Source organism: Pogona vitticeps, chromosome 2 (genome assembly GCF_051106095.1).
Source record: "Pogona vitticeps strain Pit_001003342236 chromosome 2, PviZW2.1, whole genome shotgun sequence".
Classification (NCBI taxonomy): domain Eukaryota; kingdom Metazoa; phylum Chordata; class Lepidosauria; order Squamata; family Agamidae; genus Pogona; species Pogona vitticeps.
In genome coordinates, this window is record NC_135784.1 from 287678745 (window position 1) to 287705072 (window position 26328).

General features: G+C 40.4%; 1 protein-coding gene and 1 long non-coding RNA gene across 2 annotated transcripts in view; one reads left to right on the forward strand and one right to left on the reverse strand.

The window, feature by feature from the left end:
- ITGA2 (integrin subunit alpha 2) overlaps nucleotides 1–22666 on the reverse strand; it is a 64449-nt gene extending 41783 nt beyond the window's left edge. The window contains exons 1-3 of the mRNA XM_072992771.2: nucleotides 22470–22666; nucleotides 4722–4845; nucleotides 848–957 (exon numbers count right to left, since the gene is read on the reverse strand). Coding sequence (XP_072848872.2) covers nucleotides 848–957; nucleotides 4722–4845; nucleotides 22470–22527 — 292 coding nt within the window. The 5' untranslated portion in view covers nucleotides 22528–22666. The remainder of the gene's footprint in view (nucleotides 1–847; nucleotides 958–4721; nucleotides 4846–22469) is intronic.
- LOC144586351 (uncharacterized) lies at nucleotides 14167–21285 on the forward strand. The gene is made up of 3 exons (XR_013541132.1): nucleotides 14167–14302; nucleotides 18749–18807; nucleotides 21178–21285. It is a non-coding gene; the product is annotated as an uncharacterized LOC144586351 (long non-coding RNA).
- Nucleotides 22667–26328: the final 3662 nt, after the last annotated feature.

Sequence of the window (26328 nt, forward strand, 5' to 3'; positions counted from 1 at the left end):
AGTGCAAAATCACATCAAACCTTGGAAATATAAGGATTTTGAAACACAAATTGTGTTACATTCTGCGCTTTGATGCTGGGAAGTGCAAACTGCACAATCCTGAATTAAAATGTAAAGACAGGGATCAATATTTGAATGAGACAGCAAGATTTTGGGCTAGTTATTTCTGCATTAGCTAGTTAGGGTGCTGTTTAAACTCCAGTTCCAGCAGAAAAATGTCTTGGGTCCACACTGGATGCAACCAAAATCATATCAGAAAACAGTTTCTGGCACGGGCATCAGGTGTCAGATAAATCAGGAATTACATCCTGCAATTAAAAAAATAATCTGTAATTATTTCTGGAATGTTTGATGTAACAGACCTATATATTCCTAAATTAGAAGTGATGGATTTCAACTACTTATATATATTTCTTTTTCCTGAAGAGGAGCATTCATAAAAGTGCAGGGCTTTTTGGATTCTGGGCACCAAGGCATTTAGAAAGCAGGTTAAAATGTCCCAGCAAAACACTGTCAAACAGTAAACTATTCCCATAATTGTTTTCTTGCTACTCTTCATTCCATCTTAATTAATAAACAATCAGCTGCACCATTTACAAAATCGAACTGTTGCAGAAAGGCAGTGTGATGTAACAGCTAACAGTGTCAAATTTGAGTTGGGGCAATTGAGGCTGAAATCTCTGTTTAGCTATGAGTAGGATCTTGGGTCAAAGTTAGCCTAACATCACTGGCAGGGTTACTGTGATGATAAAATCAGCAGCAGGGACCAAAGCAGATAATCATGAGAGAATCTGAGACAATTTGAGAGAAAGAGGAAGTAATACTTCTATAAAGTGCTGCTACTTACCCTGCAAGTTCATCTTTGAACATTTGGTTCCTTGCTGATGAATGGCACACTTATAGATATCGCCCGCTCTATTTATTGGATATCCACTCCAGGGTGAACCAACAAGCAACCTGGAAATTAGGCAAGAGTAGTATTTCATGTGTAACACTGAACCTAAGACTTCACATTACTACAATACCTAAAATTGTTTCTCTGGCTTTGTGAAACAGCCTTCACCAACTTAGCCTCTAGATATCTTGGATGACAATTCCCATCATCCTAATCCAGGATGCCTAACGGCTACTGTAAACATTTAGAGAATACCAGATTTACAAAATATTTCAAATCTATCCAGGGGCCATTATATTATAAAGACAGAAATGGATTTCAAATTTATCTTTTGCTGCATGCTCAAAATATCACATTCTCTCTGGCCAATGCAATTATCAGGTGGTAAAGTCCAAGTGACTTTACTACAATTTAATTTCATGCAGAAAGCCGTTTGTGTCCAATTGTTACATAAAGTTTGTCAGTGTGGTGTCTGCCCAGGTCATGAATATTCATATGCTATATGCATAGATCAATGGGAGTGCTGGAGGGGTGGAGTCACGAGATATAAGAGACTCTGCAGGAGGAGGGTGAGTTTAGATAGGGAGTTAGAGAACGTTTTGGAGTTTGGGTGGGAGAGTGGTGGTTGAGAGGGATAAAAGAGAATGTTTGTTTAAGAGTTAACAACATTGCTTATTCTATCAACATATGTAACAATAAACAATTTCTATTTGGTTCTTTTAAAATGACATATGGCCTCGACATATATCATTAATAATAGGTAATGTTGATATAATCAACTGGTGGCAGCTGAGGGGCACGTAGTGTGAGCTCTTAGTTTGGTGAAACAAACAGGGACCACGTGGGAATCGTGGCAGTCAGCTAGAATCATTTTTCACTGCAGCACTTGTACCTCTTTCTCCTAACAAGAACTAAAACATAGTTTATATTTTTATTTGTGCTATCCAGCCACCAAGATGGATAGTAGGAAAAAAATTCAGGTTATAATTGAGGCCAACCTGACATTAAATAACCCTTGTTATTAATGCCAACAATCCAGGAAATGCAAATTCACCCATGCTAGGGGCATACACCACTCAGGATCATATTGTAAATTACTGCTGGCTCCTGGAGAGCACCAAACAATTTCAGAAGATCATATGTGTAAGTTCAGTAGGTAAGGTCTTCCTTCCTTTCCACTTCCACATCAGCTCCACACCAAGTTCCAACACATGTTGATTTTAAAAAAGTGGGATAAAATACTGTACATCCCTTTTCTTTCCCAAAAGACATCCATAGTGGTCGTTGGCAGATGCAGAGGACCAGATAACTGCAGCCGCTGCATTTGAGCGTTGTCAAATACTCTCCTTTCTAAGATGTGTGCAATCAATACTCATGTGGATGGGGTCCTAACTGATTACCAGTTTTATACTGCAAGGTGACTTGGGAATACTATAGTTTTAAAAGTCAGCTAAGAAACGAATTCAGGGCTATATATTTAAAAGAAGGCGATTTCCAGCTTCATGTGAATCGAGTTCATCTCATGCATTTCCCATACGTCCTCCAGTCTGCTTCAAAGGATCTTTCAACCCCCTGAAACAGATTTGGAGGGTCTTGGTGGTGGGTACGTGCTTCAAGTGAGAATGTTACTCTGTTCCCCTAGTGCAGAGTTTCCCAACCTTGAGTAACCCAGGTGTTCTTAGACTGCAATTCCTAGAAAACCTGGCCAGCAGAGTTGGTGGGGAAGGTTTCTGGGAATTGCAGTCCAAGAACACCTGGATTGCTCAAGGCTGGGAAGCATTGCACTAGTAGTGTCATCTCTTCCAGCAGATGATCATGCTGAATTTCCCCCCCAAACTGTAAGTTATTTAGGCACTTCAGGAGCTGTTCAGATATGCAAATGAAGGGCTAAATCCAACTGATAGTCCCTATTAGAGTAGACTCCCTGAATCAATGAGACTTGCGTATGTGTTGACTTAACAAATCCAATTCACTAAAAAAAACTATATTAGTTGGTTCTATAAACTGGATAGAGCCCTAAATGTTCACTGTGTTGTATGCATATTTCCTAAAAGGTAAACCCATTTCAGTATTTATTTAAAGACTAGCTTGCCTACTGCCACAAGGGAGAAATTTCCCAAACAGATTCAGAGTATTGTCATTCCAGTTTAACATTATTTATATAAATGATATAATTAAGTGTCTAAAGTCATTCTGTAGTTATGAGTTATGCTGATGGATGGTCACACAGAGACTCAAAGTGAAAATAACCAGGAACAGCCTACTTATCAAATAAAACAACCATTCTTTTGCCTATTACAGTGGTGCCTTGCATTATGACATTAATTCGTTCTAGCGAAATCGCTGTAGAACGAAAACCTCGTAATGTGAAAATAAAAAGCCCATTGAAGCGCATTAAAAACCGGTTAATGCTTTCCAATGGGCTGGAAACTCAGAGTCCAGTGAAGATCCTCCATAGGGCGGCAATTTTCGGTGCCTGTGCAGTGAGGAATCTGTCCCAGAAAACAGCAGGGAGCCATTTTATTTACCTGGCAGCCATTTTGAAACTGCTGATCAGCTGGAGGAAAATAGTCATTTTGCAAAGAATCAGTTCCCGAAGCAGGGAACCGATCATCACAAAGCGAAAAAACCCCATTCAGACCAATCGCAAAAAATCATCATAATGCGGTTTTGTCATAATGCAGGGCAATCGTAAAGCGAGGCACCACTGTATGTGGCTCGGAATTTGTAACTGCCAATTTCCAGTGTTTCTTTGTAACAGACTAAAGGCTGATACTGTAGTTAGTCTTTAAGGTGCCACATTTTGTTTGTTCCTTTTTTTTCTCTCTGGATTTCGCCTCCCAATCTTGTTAGACTAAGAGTTGCCAGTTAGTGTAACAAGACTGGAAGTGACATTCACTGGGGAAAAGAAGCACACATGATCCTTTAGATAGGTCTTGGTTTTTGAAATCTACCTTAAAATATACCTAGCATTAAGCCTGCACTCTTCCTGGGAGCAAGTAAAAAAGCATCAGTGAAAGCTTAAATTTAAATGCACACTGCAAATTCTGTTTTTTTCCTTACAGTATTCTTAATTTGAGTAATTACATAAACACCCTGCATTCCTTGTAAAGAGCTTAAGGTGGTGTAACTTTCTCACTTCCTTCTCTATTTTATTCACAAATCAAAAATTCCTGTGATGAAAGCTTGACTGAAAATAAGTGATTGCCTTAATGATGTGCAGTAACTATTCTCTATATTCCAACTCCAACACTGCAAACATTATACCACACTATTCAACTCTAATACTTTAGTTTTATTTCTTATAGGATGCTTTAAAGCAGTGGTTCCCAACCTTTTTGACACAGCGGACTGGCTGAGGAAGGCGGAGCACCCCCCTGCACTTGTGCGCATGCGTGAAGTGGCAGGGTGTGCTCACATGAGCACTAGCACACATGCCTGAAGGGGCAGGGAGAGCTTGCATGTGCACGTGCACACTTGCACACGTGTGCTCACATGGGCACATTCGCGCAAAGGGCAGAGCAAGCTCAAGTGGGGCGTGCACACACTTGTGTGCATGTGTGAAGGGGCTATGTGAGGGGGGAGTGCGTGTGGAAGGGAGATCTGTCTCCACGGTCCGGTCCGGCCCAGGCCACGGACCGGCACTGGGCTGTGGAGTGGGGATTTGGGACCCCTGCTTTAAAGTATGCTTTTTCAAATAAGGGCAAGATAGTCATTTGAAACATAGGCTCTCTTTGCATAATGTATAACTAGAACTATGATGATGATATTGCACATAGTGTTTTCCCCTGTACTGTACTGTAAAAGGAAGTACAAAAATGCTTACCATTTGCCTTCTTGATTCAAAAGCTGTTGAACTGTATATCCAAATTGTTCACTCGAGGGGCCAGAATACACTTTTGTTCCTTGGAGCCCAACATTGTATGCTTCACAGCAGTTTTGAAGGATATCTATTAAGAGGAAATAATACTATCATAAAAATCAATTAGGAAAAGAGTTTGATATATTATCTTGTTTCTTCATGCCATTTCTAAACAGAACATGCTTTCTGTGACACCATGGCTGAGTATATCCCACAATTCCACAACTGTACTGCACAAGTATAGCAGATGGCACTGAGTTCAAATTCAGCAACACAGCTTTAGCCCTTTAAAAGCTTCCAGGCCTTAAGATGGAACAGATGAGCATGCAAAAATATAGGGGTACAATGACATACCAAACGCAGAAAGCTGCCAGATATTGGGTCAAGCTATCTTTCTTTTGTACGCTACTCTTGAGTATTTATTCAGGCAGAAAAAGTGAGAGGGACAGAGGCTCTTGGCAGATAATATTGGAGGTATCCTGGGTGCAATGACACCCTAAAGGGCAACATTGTTGTTGTTCTTATGCACCATCAGAGACTCTAACAATTAGGGTGATCTAAATATTCTGTTATTAACATCCCTGTTTGGCTCTTGAAAACTAAAGCTCATCGCTTCATTTATTGAATCAACTCATCTCGTACTTGATCTTTTCCTGCTGCTTTCCACTTTCCCCAGCACTGTAGTTTTTTCCCCAATGAATCTTATATTCAAATTATATGCCCAAAGTATGACAGCCTCGGGGGGAGGCAATATGAGAGATCTCAGTTACAAAATCTAAACTGGCCTTTTTTTTTAGTTGGGTGCAACTACCAAAGTGATTTAGCTTTACTACAGCCTGATTTGCAGTCTCTTTTACAGTTGTGTTTAGCTAATCACACAAAGACCCTGGATTGCTTCAGTGGCAGTGTCTAGATTGTGATTTGAAACACACACAGTCTAGAGTCCTCTTTACCTTAACACCACCCACCTGTCAATCCCTGAATCTGTTTTCTTTTTTCAGACTATTCAGAGGTGATGCAGTACTAAAACAATGTATCAATGCAGTGGTAAGGTGATGTAGCACTAAATGAAGTACAGTGGGGTCTCGACTTACGAACGGCTCGACATACAAACATTTCAACTTAAGAACTGCTCTCATAGGAATGTATGGACTCGACTTGCGAACTTAGATTCGAGTTACGAACTCTTTTTTTCCCTTTTTTTAAAAGCTAAGTCATCTTAGGTTAAAAGGAAAAAAGAAAAAATATATCCCCCTCTAGTGGCAGAAGGCGGAATAGCAGCTTCCCATTAGTTTCTATGGACGAAAAGAGCAGATACGGATTAAATGGTATTCAATGCATTCCTATGGGAAATGAAGATTCGACTTACGAACTTTTTGACCTGAGAACTGCCTTCCAATACGGATCAAGTTCGTAAGTCGAGACCCCACTGTAGTTTAATTTTTTCTAAAAAAAACACTTCAGGATGACTACGGAAAAAGATTGCAGGGGTGGATGCTCCCACTGTCCCAAAATGTCACACTCCCAGCTTACAAAATCACCATCATGCCACTCAGAGTCACACCCACCATCCTTTTTGTAGAACAAGACAATCACACAGGGAAAATACTATTTAAATTATTTCAGGTTTTAAAAAGCAAAAGCTCCCAATGGTAGAAGAAAAAATTGATTCACATTGGCCTTCCTGTCATGTGATCATTGCAAGATACGTCTAATTCATCCGTCTATGATTCTATTGTAATGGGCAGCAAAACGCATACAGCACAGCACACAGACATTTGTTACTCATTACCCTTAAAACCTCCCAGGAAGTAATACAGTTAATAAAACTAAGCATATATTGAAGGTGGTTTCTTTGGAAAATTGCTAAGGAGTGAAGCAATTTCACGAATAAAGTTGAATTACTTCCTCTCCCCCCAAATATTTCAGATGTCATGAACTGTTGTTCTGGAACTGTGTAGGAGGGAAACAGCAAACAGACATATTAATCCTGGCATTTTTAAATAGTCCTTCTTGGACAACAGTCAGAACCACTTACAAATGTACATTGATGTTTCAGATTCAAATGTTTCATTACTGTAAATCTCTTGGAAAAAGGATCCACTGGGTTTCCGTCAAGAATTGAAATTATCAGACCAGGAATCCAGGCAGCAATTCCTTACTCACTGTATGATTGAAGAAGTGGACTTGTCCACAAAAACTCATATTAAAATACAGCATTTAGCCCTTAAGGTGCGACAGTATTTTTATCTTCTTTACTTTTTATTTTGTTTTTTCCCCCTGATATATATAACAAAGGCAACTGGTCAGAATAGTCTGTTTATTTCTTTAAAAACAGAGACAAATTAAGATGTGTGCTATGTATACATGGAACATCTGCAGTTTACATGTTGAGTAATTTGTGCTCTATCTCATGACTAAGAAAGGCCTTGGGAAGATGAAAATGAAAACAGGGAGCCTTAATGAACTGTTTAGTGTTTCCAAACACAAACTACTAAGAGCTGTTCTAGGAAACGGGAACTTTTAAATGACAATACTGATAAAATCTCCCTGAACTATTCAACTGTGTACAGTATGTCATTTCCAAGCCAGTCAAGCCTTTTGTGAGCTGAAGATAGAAGGTATTTTTTACAACTGAAGATTGGTGATACCCTTGAAAAATGCAACTTCTTGTTCATTGTTGCCAGTGGGAAGTAGTCCAAAGTTTCACCTGATTTTCTAAAGCAGTTCCCTGGATGTTGAAGCAAACTATGTACACCAATGCAATGATCCACACTTTTAAAAGTTTTATTACAGTTTTAATAACACAGCTTCTTCAATAGTTATTGCCTACAACAAGGGGACTTGGTAACTAGAACGTGGGCATATTTTGCTCTGTCGTTTTGAAAGGCAAACCAGGATCTTTCCTAGTTTGGACTTGTCGATTAAATTTCAGCATGCAGCAAAACGTATTTAAATATCCATGCTCAAAAGAAAGAAACTGTTAAATTTGCTCCAACCATACATATTTTTAGCCTATGAATGGATAAGGCTGTCTTTCTGTTTTTGAACATACATTTATAGAGTGCCAAGTCAGTGAAAAGGCCTAAATAGCATTTCAGATCGACAGAAATGACTCTTTTTTTACAAAACAGTAGACACATATCTTCCTGCATATGCTTTGCTAAGACATAATATTTCCTGTAAATAATGGTCATTGTCCGTAGTCTGAACCTGTATGTAACAAAAACAGTACTATCCAAGAGCAAGAGAGAGGTACCAGCCCCCAAGTTTTAACTAGGTACAAAAAATAAAATAACCCAAGAGAGAAGAAAAAAACCAAATCCCCAAAAACCCAACCCAGTGAGCACCAATTTTGCTCAATGAGCACTGACTACTGACTGGACTGTTGATGGGAAAATGCAGAAAACAAGGGTTGGCACAGAATGATGTGTCCTGAAAGACACAACAGATGAGTGGTATGCCAAGCAGGTGTACTCCAAAATGCAACATTTTGTTGTGGATTCTTTCTCTTTTCTCTTGTTTTGGCGGTGGTGGTGAAGAACGGCTTGCTTACTGTTAAGAATGCAAACAAATACAGTAATGTATTTCTTCCTCAAATGTGTATATGCTTTTTCAGACTTTATTATCTAAGAATGACAATGTAGTAGTCAAGAACTTGGGAGATCCAAAATGGACTGCAAAGAGCTACCTGACATATTGTTAAAACGCCTTTTCCACTAACCCATTCTTATTTCAGATTCCATTGAAAACAACTAAAAAGATTTGTACATCAAATTCCGACAACCGTGACTGACCATTTTGGTGCTGAGAGCTTTGCTGTCTTATTAGTTAAGCTTGGACCACATGTGGCTGCTGTTCATGGGGAAAGGATGGAGGAATGGCAAGGAGCATCTGGGTCATAGCCTGTTACAGCCCTATAGATTCAATGCTAAGCCTACCTGTTGTATGTTTCCTTCTGCACAAAGAGAAGCAACTAGCTGCAATATACATGCTTGGGGCAAACAGATTCATGCCCTTCCCACAACAAATACCGGGGGGGGGGCATCCTTCAACCTGCAAATTTTGCACCCTCTAAATTTTAGAATGAAAGGACAATCTTCCAAATGCCCCACCCTAATTGTAATTCTCTGATTGAGTAACCCAGTGGCTATTGGACTAGTAGCTAAATAGTAGCTCCATTGGCCATAGTAGTTAAATAATAGTGCCATATTCAGAAGACACATACTCTCCTGAGTTCCAGTTTATGAAAGACAAAATTAAGAAAAGGAATTGTCAATGTACTCTGTTTGTTGGGTTTCTGAAAGGAATCTTATTTACCATGTAAAACACATGATGCCAGAACTAGAGACAGGCATCAACTGGAAAACCAATGGTTTGTGATGGTTTGTGATTCGTGGCTAACACGAACTACAAATCACCATGAACTCTCAGAAAAATGAACCATTTTGTTGTTTGTTTTTCCTGTTCATGCTGGGCAACGGGGCTCTACCTGTTCCTGCCACCTCCACCACTGCAGGCATATGCTCAGAGGCGGCGGCAGGCTCTTGCCAGGGCACCTGAGGAAGATGGCACCTGAGGAAGTGGCAGGAGCAGATAGGTGGAGGCAATGGGGAACGTGGGAAAGGGCGGACAAGCACCCCTTTTGCCGAAGCAAATGACACACCAAAAGGAAAAAAAAGTTCAGCATTTTGTTTTGCTTCAGCAAAATGGAATCCAAACTTGGTTGTAAAACGAACCACAAACCAGCCCAGTTTGTTGGGTTTTTTTGGTTCGTGGTTTGTTTCGTGCCCATCTCTAGTCAGAACAGTTGGACTTGTGGTCTGAACCAGTGGGGATTTTATATGTTTAAATGACCTGCTACAACATTTTCACACAACAACAGAAAAAGCCACAAGCATCAAACAAACAAAAAACAAAAACACTTTCATGAAATGTTTACCAAAAAATTAAATTAAAAAATCCTGAAATGTGAAAAATATACACAGATTCTTGGAATCATATCATAGTAGTAGGAAAACATCAACAAAAATAAAATAAATATTTGCATCCCAGTTTTTCTGAGGGAGGACTGCAGAACAAGAGATGCCCTGAATGGTTGTGGTATCTTTATTTATTAATGCACAATAAGTGCATAGCATAACATAAAAAGTGCATAACGTTGATAGCTTTTTCCCAAATCCAAGGAAACGAAAATGTCCAAAGAAATCCTTTAAATTCTTCCAGTCTCATCAGGAATAGAGAAGCAAGTGTTCACAAAATATACAGCACTGCCTGATCAGTCAGTATGTATTTGTGCATATCAGAATAATGACACTTGGAGCTCAAGTGGGTCAAGATGTTGCTGGACGTGAGCTCCTAATAACCCTTATCATCTCATGTCCTGGCTAGGACTAAAATGGAAGTCAGAGAGCAACAAAATCTGGTGGGTGAAATTTTCTCCATCCTTGTATTAGAACCTCATCTGTGGGGGTGAAGACAGATTTCTCGCCATTCGCAAGAAATCTGCCTACTGCAGTCTTTAGAAAGTCTATTAGGAAATCTTGATGGAAATCTTAGTGGTCCCACCACTTTCACTGGAATCAAATTCCCAATCTCTGGCTCTATGGCCAGATATTTAATTCCACTAAATCACAAAATATTCTGCAAAAAATTGAATTCTGCACTAACATATTAGGTAGGTGTGAATATCCCATTATTTGAATGATCCCCAAATTCTAGCCTTCTGCTAATGGCTAACTCAAGTACTTGGAAGAGTTCAAACTGTACACTTCCTCTACCTCTGTTTCTCCCTTCTTCAGACCCAATGGCCAAGAAAGAATTTATATTGTGGGTTAGAAAAGGAGAAGGCAATTGCAACTATGCCTTCCTTCTGAGGATGGGTCTAGATAGAACTGCCACTTCCAGAATCTCCAAAGGGAGAAATTACAACAAATGCATAGTTTTACCACTGAGGATTGCTGGAGTGGTAGGCTCAGACTCATTTCTGGGAGGGAAGATACACTGATTGGATTCTCCTTCTTGTAATGAAGCTTGTATTGATCTGTTGGTTCTGCATACCGCATTTACATTTCTTTGTTAAGCTGCTCTGTATATTCATTTGGACAGAACAGCAGACTAGAAGTATTTAATAATAAAATGAATATGTGGAAAGGAATAAGAGATAAGGAGAAGAACAAAAAGAAAAAAGTAAAAAAACCTACCCAAACCAAGAAAAAAAATCACGTGTTCCTGTTGTCAGCGTTTTGCTGTTTTACCTACTCTAATAGTTAACAGTAAACAATATAGAATATTTTAAATAAGAGTTAGGTATCCACACTTGTGCCATGAGAGTATCTTTGAAGCTCAGTAGTCATAAAATATACATCAGTCATCAGACAGATCAGTAGCCTAAAATTAGCTTTGAAGGAATTTTGAGCTTTTTTCATCCCAGACTGTCTGCAAACTTTATGTTCAGCTAGAGGCATACTTTAAGATCATTTTATTGGCTAATACCTCAGTTTTTCAATGCAAACATTTCAGATGCATCTATAATTCATGAGCCTTATTATACCCATAATCTGAAATGTACCATATAAGACAATACTTTTGTCTAAATAGATTAAAAATTGAGAGTCATCTTATACACGGAAGTAAGGAGGGGGGAGGGATCAAAGTGCTTTTGGAAGAAAGTGGAGGGGGGAAGCAGTAATCATCAGAGCCTGCTTTCCCCCTCCACTTTTTGCAAAGAAAGTAGAGGGGGAAAGCACTTTCTTCACAAGAAAGTAGAGGGCAAAAGCAGGAATCAAAGCACTTTGATCCCTGCCTTCCCCCTCCACTTTCTTGCAAAGGTTAGAAAAGGTGGGTGTCTTATACACTGAAAAATACGGTAATTGTTTGTAGCTAAGATGACTCATGCTGCAATCCTCCATACATTTTTGTGTGGCCAAATAAAGCTTGATGGTGCTTATGCCAGGGATGTAGGTCCCTACTTGTCTCCTCTTCGCAAGCAAGGATAGGGAATGAAACATTTATTGTCCTCATCTGAGGAAAGGGTGAGATATTTTGTTACACTTTCAACACAAAAAATTGAGAATGGAAAGGCTTTTCCCCCGTTCACATAATAAGCAAAATCATTGTGACTTAATTACCTGAAGAGACAGTCATGTTAGCCTGTTGCAGTAAAACTAAGAATAACATTTGGAATACCTTAAAAAGTGAGGCTAGTATCCCACTAAGTGTGGACTAAAGAGGAAACTGCATAAGCATCCCCTTGCTCCAGCAGCCTTCATGCCACTTGTTCTTTCTTGGGCTGGTCATTTCTTTTCCCTCTCTGCATTCAGGTGGCTACAGCCCAGGGATTTAATGAAGTGGGCTGCACTCCACAGAAGCTTGTTCCAAATTAAACCTGTTAGTTTTTAAGATACTGTAAGACTCTCTTGTTTTTAATTGTCTTGCATAGTTGTCACTTAACTGTAGAAGGTTAATCATTGATCATTGGGTCGTGCTCTTAACATTTCAGTTAATAACAACAATTGCTGATTTGTATTCTTGAATACTTTCACAGCTGGGATCCGATGGTTGTTGTAGGTTTTTTGGACTGTTTGGCCATATTCCAGAACATAGCCAAACAGCCTAAAAAACCTTCAACAAGCATTTACTGATTTTCTAATTTCATAACAAAATGAAAGATACATATTTCTTCAGTGGATTATTCTTACCCAATGGGCTGTGTATGATTGTCTAAATCTTTGCCAGAATAATAGCTTGTAGCATCTTAACACATCATCTTTGTCACTGAGTGCATTTCAGATTCCGCATAAATGGTCCTGAAAAGTTTGCACATGATGTATTCCCATATGTGTACATGAGGTGGTGTGTGTGTGATTTGCTGATGTGCCTGACAGGTTGCAGCCTCCTGTACATCACAGCAGGCTACTAGAGATGGGTTCGAACGAATCACCAGGTGTTCGGCAGTTCTGTTCCCCAGCCTCTGTTGGGCACCGACTTAGAAGCAGCATCCTGGCTTCCCTGCCCTGCCTCCTTCATGCACTGCTTCTGAGCGGATGCTTGCTCGAGAGGACAGGGAGCCAAACCACAAAACACCTGTTGTGATGGTAAACGAACCATGATGAACCACCAAATGTGTTGCTTTTGCCCATCTCTAAATGCTATGGTATGAAGCATGGCTCCTAGAAAGGAATGAATGAAACATGTGTCATCATGCTCAGACCAATATAATTACATAGCCAAACTCTATGCATGTAAAGTATATTTAAAAATTTTTTAATGTATTGGATTGTCCCTAATGAGGTTGTCAACATTTAATCCTCACGCAAACACCATAAAAGCTAAGAACAACAATAACAACAAAACCCTAAAAAACCTTAGTAGGATATAGTTAAAATGATTTTGATGGCAGCTCCAAAAATAGCAGCACAGCATAATCAACAACAAAAATGCCATGTGTTTTCAGTAGATTAAGACAAGTGTTCTCACGTTCACCACAAACTTCTTCCACCCTACTATCTTTTTCCTCTGAACAGCAACGTCGCTTGGAATAGGGGCCTTTTATAAGGAAGAAAGTATGTTTTATTATCTTCAAACAAGTTCAATTAAATTTCTCACAATCTCCATTTTTTTTCCAGTATAGGCAAATAAAGAGAAGATTTATACTGTTAAATGACAATGTTTTTAAAGAGAAGGAATGGAAATGTTCAGGGTAGAGGTCAATGCATTGTCTTGAGTCCAGAAAACCTACAAGATCACAGAAATAGTTGAGGACTCATTTAGCCACAGATGCCAATAACATTAACACTGTGACTTAAAATGAAAGGAGGGAAGGATGCTATCCCTTCCCCCAGTGTTTCCTGGCTTGATCTCAGGCCTTTCAGGAAACTTGGTATTTTTCTCTGTGTATCCTGTCTATGCCACTGTAAATAGAGAAAGGGATAAGATGAACCTTGTTCCACTTCAGCAACAAATATAATATTATAATATTTTTAAGCTTGTAAAAAACTACTTGTCTGGTCTACAAATCTCAGTTGTCAAAATAACTTCTGGCCATCTACCGTGTTTGCCCGAAAATAAGCCAGGGTTTTATATTTTTGCTCCAGAAAACAGACTAGGGCTTATTTTCAGGGGATTTTTTTTCATGTACAACAATCTGCATTTATTCAAATACAGTCCTGTCATCTTCTGGTTGCTGCACAATGGTGAAGGGCAGGGTTTCACTTAACTAGGGCTTATTTTGGGGGTAGGGTTTATATTACAAGCATCCTGAAAAATCATACTAGGGCTTATTTTCAGGTTAAGTCTCATTTGCGGGAAACACAGTAGGTTGCAGGAGTCTGGGAGTTATCACTGCAAAAAGTAACTTTTCCAAATTTTGACTATGTGTTTATTTAGACTTGCATCTTGACTGGGCAGCAATACATTCTAGCGAACCCCATGGCTCAGTGGTTAAGCTGGAGTACAGCAGTGAAGTCTCTGCTCACAACCTGAGTTCAATCCTGAGGGACCCAGGTAGCTGGCTCAAGGATGACTCAGCCTTCCATCCTTTCAAGGTCAGTAAAATGAGTACCTAGCTCACGGGAGGGCAAGTTGTTGTTTGCATAATTATATTGTCAACCTCCCAGAGAGTGCTCTAGAAATACTAGGCAGTAAACATTATAAAACTAAAGCATAAATTTATTCCCCTACCACCATCAAAGAAAAAATTCCAGACAAACAGACAGAAGTCTTGTATTAATGAAATAGAGACATACATATATATCATTCAATTAACCATGGCTACTAAAAATCTCATGATAAGAGGAAACACCCTGGAAAAGACCCTGATGTTGGGAAAGTGTGAAGGCAAGAGGAGAAGGGGACGACAGAGGATGAGATGGTAGGACAGTGTCATCGAAGCTACCAACATGAATTTGACCAAACTTTGGGAGGCAGTGGAAGACAGGAGGGTCTGGCATGCTCTGGTCCATGGGGTGACGAAGAGTCGGACACAACTCAATGACTAAACAACAGCAACTAAAAATGGATATGTTTCATGTGCTGGAAATTTCAGATGTCTAGATGGATTTGCCAAACACAAGGGCCTTCTGTATATATGTACACTCATGAAGAGTGCATTTGTAAAGTGTGTGTGATGTTTTAATGGTAATTCAGGGATATTGGGACATGGGCCAAGCTTTGAATACTTCTGGCTCCTTTTTTGAAACAAAAGTATGTCCTGCTTGTGGACTTCCCTGGGGCTTCTGTAGGTAAATGCTAAGCTCACAGTCACTCTTGGTCTGATCTAGCTTGCACTTTCATTGCTATGTTCTACAATGATAAAAAGTTGGGATACAACTGAAATGCCAAGTGCACTTCTCTAAAGCTGAGGAACATTTTTTTGTCTTTGTAGAGGGTTGCATGGTATCAGGGCCATAAATGGATGGGTTAGACTGAGTTAGCAAGCAGGAGGACTAAGGACCCAATTAATTGAGTTTACATGCCACAAGAATATAAATTGCTCTCACGTGCTCTCTGTTTGCCACACTAACTTTGCTCTTTTTCCTTCTCTGGAACCCTGTCTCCCTTACTCTGTATCATCCTAACTCTTCAAGACAAAAAGAATGCAGGTTAGATAGCTGCATCAAAGCCATAGCCTCATGCTGCCTTCCCTGTTCTAAGTAGTAAGTCACAGAGACTCACTTCTAAGTAAGCCTGCACAGTAACACAGGTTACACATTACACAAACTTTATTTGTCACAGCAGAAGTGCATACCCACTGGAGACTAAACAAATTCCTGCTTCTGTCCATATAAGTGTCCATAGCACACAGTAACTATAGTGCACTCACAACATGAGTTACCTATGTGCTCTGATCTGCAGGATGACAAACAGTGTAGTTTCTTAAGCAGCTAGCCAAGTCATCAGCAATTTTCAACAGCCGGTGAAAACGCTGTATTGGAGTATTGCTGTCCTAAAACAATCAAACATACGCTTGCTGGCAGAGAACGACATCAGCAACCCTGTTTGGAATGCTGCCTGTGTCCTGTCTGCATTTCAGCCTCGTCACCATGGAAATCAGGACAGGCCTGCACAAAGCCTAACAAAAGAAACTTTGAAATGAGTAAGCGAAAATGACAAGAGCGAATTGTGTATGTGCAAGACCTTTAGGAGTGCTAATGGTCTGGTCTGGCCTTCTGAACAAAAATAAAAACAAACTCATATTATACAGTCACTGTTACCCAAATCAATTATATTCAAGTTAATAATTTTGAAATACTTGATGAACCTAGCCAGAGTTAAAATGGTCTGTTATCAGAGTTGGGATTCGGTATTAATAAATAATTCGAGAAGCAGATTTTGTGGGAATAATCTGAGAAATGTGAAAGAAACTGTTCATATGTTAAATGTCTATTTATACTTCTTTTCCTCCAAAGCAAATGTGATGATCTGGTTAATACGAAGTTAGCTTGAAAATCTTGCCTTCTTTATTTTGGGTGCTTCCAGAAGAAGGAGTAATTCTGCCTCAAACATGGATTTTTGCCAGAATTCAAATACCATTACCTTCTATTTACAACGATCATGTTTCCCCACACCTTTTCATCTTTTTTCTTACATAAAATTCGGGAAGGAAAAAAACACCAAGAACAAAATAATGTCTTTTAATTGGGAGCATATGAGCAGTCTTCCTGGAAGCAACCATAGTTTCCTTTTTGGGCGTTCACTAGGTGTTCACATAAGGCAATGGAGTTGTACTGTAATATGCTAGCTACTTCCAACAAATTAAAGCAAAAGAAAAGCAAAAGCAAAGTGTGCTACTTATATACTGCCCCATAGTGCTTAACAATTTAAGTGTTATGGGGCAGTATACTAGGCAGTTTTCAATTTAATGATGTAGGCCATACAATGCCCCCCTCCAGGTACTCCATTTACTGACCCTGGAAGGATGGAAGGCTGAGTGAACCTCAAGCCAGCTACCTGGGTCATGAACAGAGTTTGGTTGCAGTGCTGCAGTTTAACCACTGTGTCACAAGCTTCCTAAGAGTACTGGGCTATTTGCAGCCCCAGGTTGAGACATACTGATGCTCTGTATCAAATTTAAGAGATCTCACAGCATTACCTAAATATTTAGAATAATATCTAAATATTATTCTTAATAGATTTTGTGTTGCCTTTTTTGTTATTACTAGAGATGGGGGTATACATATACAAATATCCCCGCACAGCTGGACTTAACAAGAGTTCAGCCCCTGGGGCTGGACCATCAACTCATGAGTCGGTGGCGGCCCCACTCATCCTTTCAATTGCTTCCAGAGTGCTGCTCTCTTCTCACTCAGCTAGCCACTCCAAGCAGGGGGAGAGAGGATGAGCCAAGTGGGAAGAGAGTGGCACTCTAGGAGTGACTGGAAGGATGAATGGGGCCGCCAGTGTCAACGGATGCATGAGTGGACAGTACAGCCCCAGAGGCTGGACCCTCATTAAGTCCAGCTGGGATTTGTATACGAATACAAATACCCCCATCTCTAGTTATTATCATTGCTATTTTGTATTTAGGCACTTTGCATAATCTGAAACCCTAAATTTTTAATTTATTTCATCTATGTATAAATCAAGCACTGGCTATTTGTCTTACTTATAGAAGATTAATCTATGCTTTTGCTTCTAGACTGTGTTATTTTTCTATGGCTTGGTGCTAGATTCTGGGTGACCTCTCACACCCTCGTAAGAGCGGAAAGAGACGCTATCCTTTTGATAATATCATGGCCAACAGTCACAATGGAAGGCTGCCCATATTCTCCATAGTAGCTAATGGTTGCTGTTAAGAATTCTTAATTAGCACAGTGAAATCAACACTACCATTTCATCTCACAATAAGGGCAGATTTGGCAAACTGCGTGTGTTGTTAAATAATGCAAAGCAGCAGAATTCTTATATTTTGCATGCTGTTTAGTTCAGAAACAAGGGACGTGGTGGTACTGCGGGTTAAACCGCAGAAGCCTCTGTGCTGCAGGGTCAGAAGACCAGCAGTCGTAATATCGAATCCACATGACGGAGTGAGCTCCTGTCACTTTGTCCCAGCTCATCACCAACCTAGCAGTTCGAAAGCACGCAAATGCGAGTAGATAAATAGGTACCACCTTGGTGGGAAGGTAACAGCATTCCGTGCCTAAGTCTCGCTGGCCACATGACCACAGAAACCATCTTTGGACAAACGCTGGCTCTGTGGCTTGGAAACGGAGATGAGCACCGCTCCCTAGAGTCGGACACAACTGACTAAATGTCAAGGGGAAACTTTACCTTTACCTTTGGTTCAGAAACAGTTTGGTTGTAGATGCAGAAACAAGAGAAACTTTCATACTTGCTTTATTGCAAATCTTTGATAAACCACAAATGATAAACATCAAATGGAAGTCACTGCAGCTTGTTCTTTAAGTAGTTTTGTACATACTTATACCTCCCAAGATTTCTTTTCCCTATATAACTCCCACTCTCAATGGCAATTTCCTCCAAACAACTAAATTCATTTTACTCTGTTTCAACAGCTCTGGTACATACTGTGACTGGAATCAGAGGCTTTGGTCATACAGGGAAAGAGCTCACAATCTGGACTGCTCATGGTCCAGTGCAATCTTTTTTCCAGAGATCACATGATGCAAGAGGAAATGCATTCCAGCCTGCCCCTGGTCTATGCTCAAGCTGGACCTTTTTGGGATTCCCTAGCAGGTGGAAGGGTTGCTTTAAGAAAGATGGCTCCCTTAAAACAGCCCTTTCTGCAGTGATAAGGCCCATACCTTTACAGCCATTTGACTACGCCCTAAGTGCCTTTACACCCTGAATTGGTAGTTTTGTTTAAGTCCCAAACTTTTCCACCAAGAAAATAAAAAAACATATTAGACCAAAATGCAGATAGAATATTTCATGTCTTATGGTTTTAATTTTTCTTATTTATTAAAAAAAAGTTGCTCAGTGCTTTGCATGCCACAGGTTAATGTCTTTGTATATGATTTCATTCCTTCTAGCACTAAATACCACAGTGTTTTCCATAGTTACCAAAGGAACAAGTTGGAACTTCACACAGGTAAATGCTTTTGTATGCCATCCAAATCCGTGCTACGCCCAGATGAAACAATACTCCCATCTTTACAGTCTGGAGGCATTATTGGTGGGAGAAATGTTATGACAAATGAAATATTACAGCTGTTGCTTCTAGGAAAATATGTGTAGAGTGCTACTAACTTGTCCAAAATTACATCAGTTCTCCGATTTACAGAAATCCTGGCCAAAAAGTTAGCGGTGTATTAGAGGTATTCAAATATGCCAAGCATTCAAATATACCAAGTAGCAAAGTGTTGGATTCTCATAATTGCATAAATGTCCCTGAACTAGAAACCAAGGAGATGAAATGGGAAAAAAATAAAATAAAGTGATTGTGCAGTTTTCTTTAAGATACCCTTCATGGCAACAGTGGATCCAGACATAACATTTTCATCCTTCAGCAAATGGGAACAGCCAACAGAATGTTGTCTTGCCTTGTCCACAGCTCCCTTTGGAGAGTTTGCTTTGTATCAGAAGTGATGTTGTCCATAATTCACGCTAATCACAGTTCACATATAAACCTTAACTTTAGCCTTAACTTTAGTGAATGGTGCTGCCAGTGTAATCCTTAACTATCTTTTAAGGTTACAGGTGAGATTTAGCACATCAGAAGAAAGGGATGTGCAGAATACACACATGAACTGATGACCCAAGACAACATTCCTAGCCATACAACGTTTTAGTATTATAGATAGCTTTTCCTTTTAAAATGCATCCTTGTGGACAAACTATAACTTGAGTTTACTGAGCCCCTAGTTTCTACAGTGAAAGGCACTAGAGCTTATGCTTGCGCACAAGCACATCCTACTAATCCCAGTTTTGAAGAGACTCATTGTGATTGTTCAGTGGCAGAGAATGTGGCTGCTTTCGGAGATTAGAAGAATTGGGACAAAATCTTGTATAAAGCCAACACAGTTCCTAGGGAGAACAGCAGCAAAGAATGATAAAGGAAGGATAAGCTTTAGTTATATCACTGACCATTGATTAACTCTTTTTAAAAAATGTGATGTGGTATGATTTGGCTTGCTTGTATAGTGACTGGGAACACTGTAATGCTTCCCTGGTGTACCTCTACGCAAGCATTTAGGGTCAAATTAAACATTTAGTGGAATGTGTGTCCCCTGTGATTAGCACACGCTGGATTTCTTTGGAGATGCATGCCTCAGTAATTAGACTTGCAAAGTATGTTTCCAGTGACAAATCATGAAATGAAGCATGCTAAATACAAAATCGAGAAGTGAGGAAAGCTCATGTTATGACAAATAAATGTGTTCCACCATTTGAAAAAGCACTGCTTCTAAATACATGCTATCTGACCTATTTTACAGATACTGATATGCTTCAAAGGCTTCTGGTGGGAATAAAAGGGGGGCATGCCTTGAGTTCATTGGATGAAATAATAAAAATAATAAAAACCATGTGCCATCAAGACATTTCCAATTAATGGTGACTCTTTTGGGGTTTTCTAGGTAGCGGTTATTCAGTGGTTTCCCATTCTCTTCTTCAGTAAGCATCCTGAGACTGTGCAACTCGTCTTAAGGTCACAGACTGATTTTACTCACAGAAGGAACAATGGGAGAATCAAACTCCCAATCTTTGGCTCCACATCCAAATACCTAAAGCACTGAGCTATCCAGACAGACTACAGAATGAAAAGTGAGATACAAATATATCAAAGAAGGGAAAAAAGGAAAATCTCTAAGAAAAAGTAGAGACTTATTTATTTTTGATCTCCAAATAATCGAAGTTTACTAAGTGATATGTACAAATTACACAATTGGGGGTAGTGGTAAGAAAATCACAATAACAGCAACATGCATGGTCCTCCCCCCGCATCTGATTCTCACAATAAGCTGCAAAGTGGATTGAGCACAGAGAAATTTGGACAGGGTCAAGAAATGAACTTCATGGCTGAATGGAAACCTGGACATCAGTCTCTCCAGTCAAATGTTGTTGCTTCAAATGCTTGCAGATGGATGGCTCACAGTGTTGCCAGCCAAGATATTGTGGCACAATTATCACAAGCTCTGTCTGGATGCTGTTTGGAGTACAGTGGGAATCAAATGTGTAAGGCTTACTTGCCAATATGTCTCTAATGAAAGTTATTCTCCGTTGGGGATTTCTTAGAAGTTGGTTTCATCTACTTCCACAGGGCTTGTTTTGGAGAACATGGGTATAACTTCTCTTGTTTTAAAACACCCATCAATATAGAATTGCTCACCTCAACTTGGGTGAGAACTTTTTAAAAAAATTTGACTGGAGTTTTTCTAGAGGAAGATGATGTCCCACTCATGTGTGTCAATTACTTTCAAGACTCTGATTCTTTTGTTTACTGATCTCCTTTACTGTTCAGTACATGGAAGCATGATCTACCTAATGAGCATCTGTAATTCTGGAAGAACATGTTCCAACAAGGCTTGGAAGCAGGAAATAAGATACAGACTAACCATGCCCTTGCAGTGTGCAAGACAAGACAGCGCCTCGATTAAGTCAGCAAGTAATTTCCAATTTACTATTTGTTATACATGGGTCATAATACCACATATCATGGCATAAGGATACAGTGCAATGGTTCATATTTAAACAAAGCTATTTAAAAACACATTGTGTAGCTATTTCATTTTCTCCATAATGTGTCTATGTGTGTGCATGTATGTACAGAGGGATTGGGATTCCCCACATGACAGGGCTTGGACTCAGTGATCCATAGGGTCTAGCTCATCAGTTCCAAGCCTATTATTATAATATTTATAAGAATAAGAAATAAATTATGGGATATCATGGGTCATTCCAAGTGGAAGACAATGTCATCTAGAATCCCTTACACTGAACTCCACGAATGAGGCACAGGGATGAAAGCTGCATCTGGAGGCAGAGTTCAAAACCTTAATCTGGGGGCAAGCAAACTGTCACCCTCCAGATGTTTCTGAACTGCAACTCCCATTAGCCCCAAACCAACAATGAGGGTTTATGGGAGTTGTAGTCCAACAACATCCAACAACTCCTCATGAGTATTCTAACACTTAAACCACACTCTCGCATTTATTTGGTTTCTAGCAGACTCAAATGTTGAAACCGAATAAACTTCTCAAAGGGTAGAGAGCATCTGATCAAAAATTAAAATAATTGTATTTCATTTCACTGCTTTTCTCTTCCTTCAGGGACTTGCTAGTTAGAACCTAATTGTTGTGGGTCACATTAGTTTGTTCTGCCAAAAACTGCAAGAGCAGGATCGTATGCGTCTCTTCCCAGAAGTAAGTCTTACTGAGTTTAGTTACAATTCCCAGGTAAGTGGGAACAGGATGGCAGCCAAGAAAGCCCTTAACTTTGTCTGAATACTGCGCACGGCAGCAGAAATAAAACAACAAAAAAATATCCCCTGGATATCGAGAATAATTTATCTCCCGTAAAGAATTAAAGTGGAGCTCAAACTGCTTCCTTGTTTTTCAGAGGAAGGTGTGCATGGGCAGGATTGGTGCGGGGGAGGAGGAGGGATGCCCTGAAGAAGGGCTCCGCTCCCGCGGCAGAGGTGCGTGTAGGATGCCTTCTTCGCGCAGCGCATCCTGCCAACCCCGGAGACGCTCACAGCCAGACCCGCTCTCCTCCGCGGGGCGAGAGAGGCGCCGCCGTTTCCCGCCTGCTTACCTTGGCAATAGGCGACCAGCAGAGCCAGGTAAATGGCACCTCGCACCGGCGCCTCCATCTCGCGAGGCTCTTCGAGGGAGGGAGGGCAGGTCGGCGCAAAGGCGGCACCGGCGCGCAAAGTACAACTGGCCCGCCGGGACGAGCCGAACGACTGAGGCGCGGCGGCCACGAGCGAGCGCTCACGCGGGAGGCGCGCTGCGCAGCTCCGCCCAGAAACCCCGCTGCGGCTACTGTCTGCCGCCCTCTCAGAGACCCCCGGCGAAAGCAACCCGGCCTCGTGCGTATTCGCTGCCCGCGAGACCCTCCTCCCACTAAGTTCTGCTTAGCAAAAAAAGAAGAAACGTCTCTCTTCGTAGAGTTTCCCGCCCTCGAGTGCGTGTTCTTGGTGTGGAGCAATTCCCTTCACCTGCGTCGTCAAAGAAGCTCCTCCCCCCCCCCCCCCCCGCATTCAGTGACTAAAACTTGTAGGCACTTCAGGGCCTGACCAGAAGGAGCGACGAAACTCAATACTTCCTTTGTTTTGTCTCCCGCTGACCTATGACTAGGAATGCGCTGTTTGAAGAGGTTTTAACCATTTTTTCAAAGATGTTTGCCTAGGTTCCGACCGCACTTGTCCATTCTTGTCAGCTCTTTGCCACTGCGTGGTGAGCCCGGTTCCTCACCAAGAGGCCAGTGCTTCCCATCCATGGGTCCCCAGATGTTCCTGGACTAAAACTCCCAGAAGCCTGCACCACTAGCTGTGCTGGCCAGGATTTGTGGGAATTGTAGTCCAAGAATATCTGGGGGCCCAAGGTTGGGAAGAACTGCTGGAGGCTAACCGGGACTATAAAAAACAGTTGTGCAAAAGGTGTGTGCAGCTGCCCAGTATAGGCCACTTAAAAATAATAATGACATGCCACCTGGTTGATTCAAACTTACATATTTCTAACCAGTGTACTTAGAAGCAGTTCACCAGTTCTTACACTAGAAGAGCTGGTGAACTGGGGATTTTGAGACTGTACAGGCTGCCCAAGGCTACACGGACTGGCTTTTCTGTGCGAGTCCAATTTCCCACTGAGCCTTTTATTTATTTATTTATTTATTTATTTATTTATTTATTTATTTATTTATTTATTTATTTATTCATTCATTCATTCATTCATTCATTCATTCATTCATTCATTCGATTTATATCCCACCCATCTGATATATTCTACCACTTTGGGTGGCTTACAGCATGGCATATATACATTAAAAGCCAATCTGCGTAATCTTAGGGAATCAAACTTGTGACCCCCAGCTCCCTGGGCCATAGGAGTGCTGGGCTTTGCACATGCAAATTAAAATAATGGCTTCCTCAACCACTGGAGAGACACAGCACTAGTCATCTAGGTGGAATGTGGTATTTTCCTGACAACTGCCGTCAATAGTAACATGCCATCAAGTCAATTCTTACTTATGGTGGCCCTTTTCAGGATTTTCTAGATAGAGAATATTAAAAAGTAGTTTACCACTCCCTTCTTCTGGGGGCATCCTAGGACTGTGCAGCTTGTTCATGGCCACACAGGCTGAATTGTTATTCATTCATTCATTCATTCATTCATTCATTCATTCATTCATTCATTCATTCATTCATTCATTCATTCATGTAGTATCATGTAAGGCTTACAGCAATAAAAAATTGTTCAGGAATTATTAGGCACAATTTTCTCTAGGCTGCTGCTGCAAGTTTTATTTCCACAAAACGTAGGCCATAAATGTTGGTCAGAATCTTAAGGGTTAAGTACACTAGTATAAATGCAATGGAAAAAGCACCAGCTGCAAATCACTGCCAGTTAGCAAGTTGCCACTTGTATCACATCACATGCCAGCCAAGGGATACAAACAGCAACTCCTTAAGTAGTGGCAGTCTCGGCACCCAAATTTGCACTGTTTTAAGTTACACTACTATAACTTACCAATATGATTTTGGCCAGTAAATATAGTAACAGAATGCCTAGGAACATAGAGATACTCCTCTTGGGAAAGTGGGCCTTCACTTTTTCTCATTGTGGGATATAAGCCGTGGGGGGGGGGGGGAGAAAAAGATGGGCATGGAGGTTTGTGCTGGTTCGTAAATGCGGCACCACAATTGCTGTGTGTTTCCTTCCCCCACCTCCCCAGCTGGTTCATGTCCATCTCTCTCTCTCCATATCTCTGACACACACACATATATATACATATCTTTACTACAGTGGTTTTATGTGAATCCAGTATGCCACTTATATTAGCTTACTATTAACATTTTTCTGCAATTATCTTCTAAGTTATCAGTTGCACCAAATCCCTATGCGTGAAAAGAAATCCTAGAAAGCTTACATGTTTTGCACAAGAATTGTGCAAACTAAGAATTTTGTGTCTTCCTGGGAGCTATACTTATACTGTCCTGTCATGGCCAGCACTGTCATTTGCCAGAGTGAGTTTGCTGTCTCTGGCTACTTATATGGGGTGTAATGAAAGGGTTGCAAAGTGTTCATTTATAACATTGTATTTTTACTTCCAGGGAGAAGAGGAAGCAGTTGTGGGATTTTCTGTCTCAGGTAACAAAATAATCTGCTTGGCCTTGGGTAGTGTGCAGTTTCCTGGGAGTGGGGTGGGGTGTCTGCTTCTGTGTCTCAGCAGAGCAGCAAAATGCTTTGGGTTTAGACTCACATACTGGAAGGAGTTTATCGAACTGTTGTGTGCAACCAAATATGCAGGCAGTGTTCCTAGAAAAGGCGAGTGCCTGAACACTCTAACATGGATAATGCAAAGATGTGTTGTAGTTAGCTGCATTATGCAAATACCATGAACATATAGCTGCATAGAATTATCACTAATTCCATGGGGAGGATGCTACATACAATTACGTTTTAAGAGCCCGTCATACCTTTGGGGTGTCCGTGTGATTGTTTGATCGTCTTCTTCTTCTGTACATATACATGACAGCCTGCTCAAAAGTAGCACTGTGACTGTAAAAATAACCTCTCCAAAAAGGTTCACCTTCTTTCCATTTCAAGGCAGTAACTTTGGATTCACCCAAACATTTTAAGTAATGTATGTAGATCATAAATGATAAATATACTAACAATATAAATGTCCTTCTTGCTGGAAGAAAAAAGGATTAATTCTATTTCCCCATTTTCCAGTGCTGGGAGTTTTTCTTGTGTTTTATTTTACATTAGTGGAACGGAGCTAGCTTTAAAACATTTAACAAGAACATTTTAGGCTGCAACTGCACTGGCAAGCTGAATTGGAGTGATTTGGTTTTGCTACAGCTTGATTTGCAGCCTAGTTAATGCTTTCATTTGGATTAGGTGATCCAAATAAAACCATTATTGGATCCTGTCCTCTGCTGATCCCCAGATCTTCTTTTTCTAATTCATTGCAAAATCTGTGGGCTTTTTAAAGTGTTGCATGGCACTAGGAAAAACAGATAGTTTTCCAAAATTCTTCATAACGTACAAACACCTTGTGGGAATTTAGTAATTCAATTTTTAGTTAGAAGATTATAATGTAAAAACAAACTTACAGTTGTGATCTTCAGTTACAGTCAGAAGTACAAAAGCAAGGGGAATAAAAGAGTTTTAGCCATTTGGAAGACATAGTCCACTATTCAGCCATATGACCAGAGGTCAGGAGCAGAGAATTATATGCCTGGTTTTTTGGGGGCCAGATGAGAAATAGGGAGCACAACCAAACAGAAGCAATCAAACTGGAAGAGGGTGTGAGCCAGAGGTGAGAAAAAGAACTTTGTTAATTGTTTAGCAGAAGATAGTCACCTTAATTTGTGACTAACTTCTGCTAAACCTTCCGCTGAAACCCAGTATTAGGTTGCATGCAAGATTTTTATTTTCCCAAC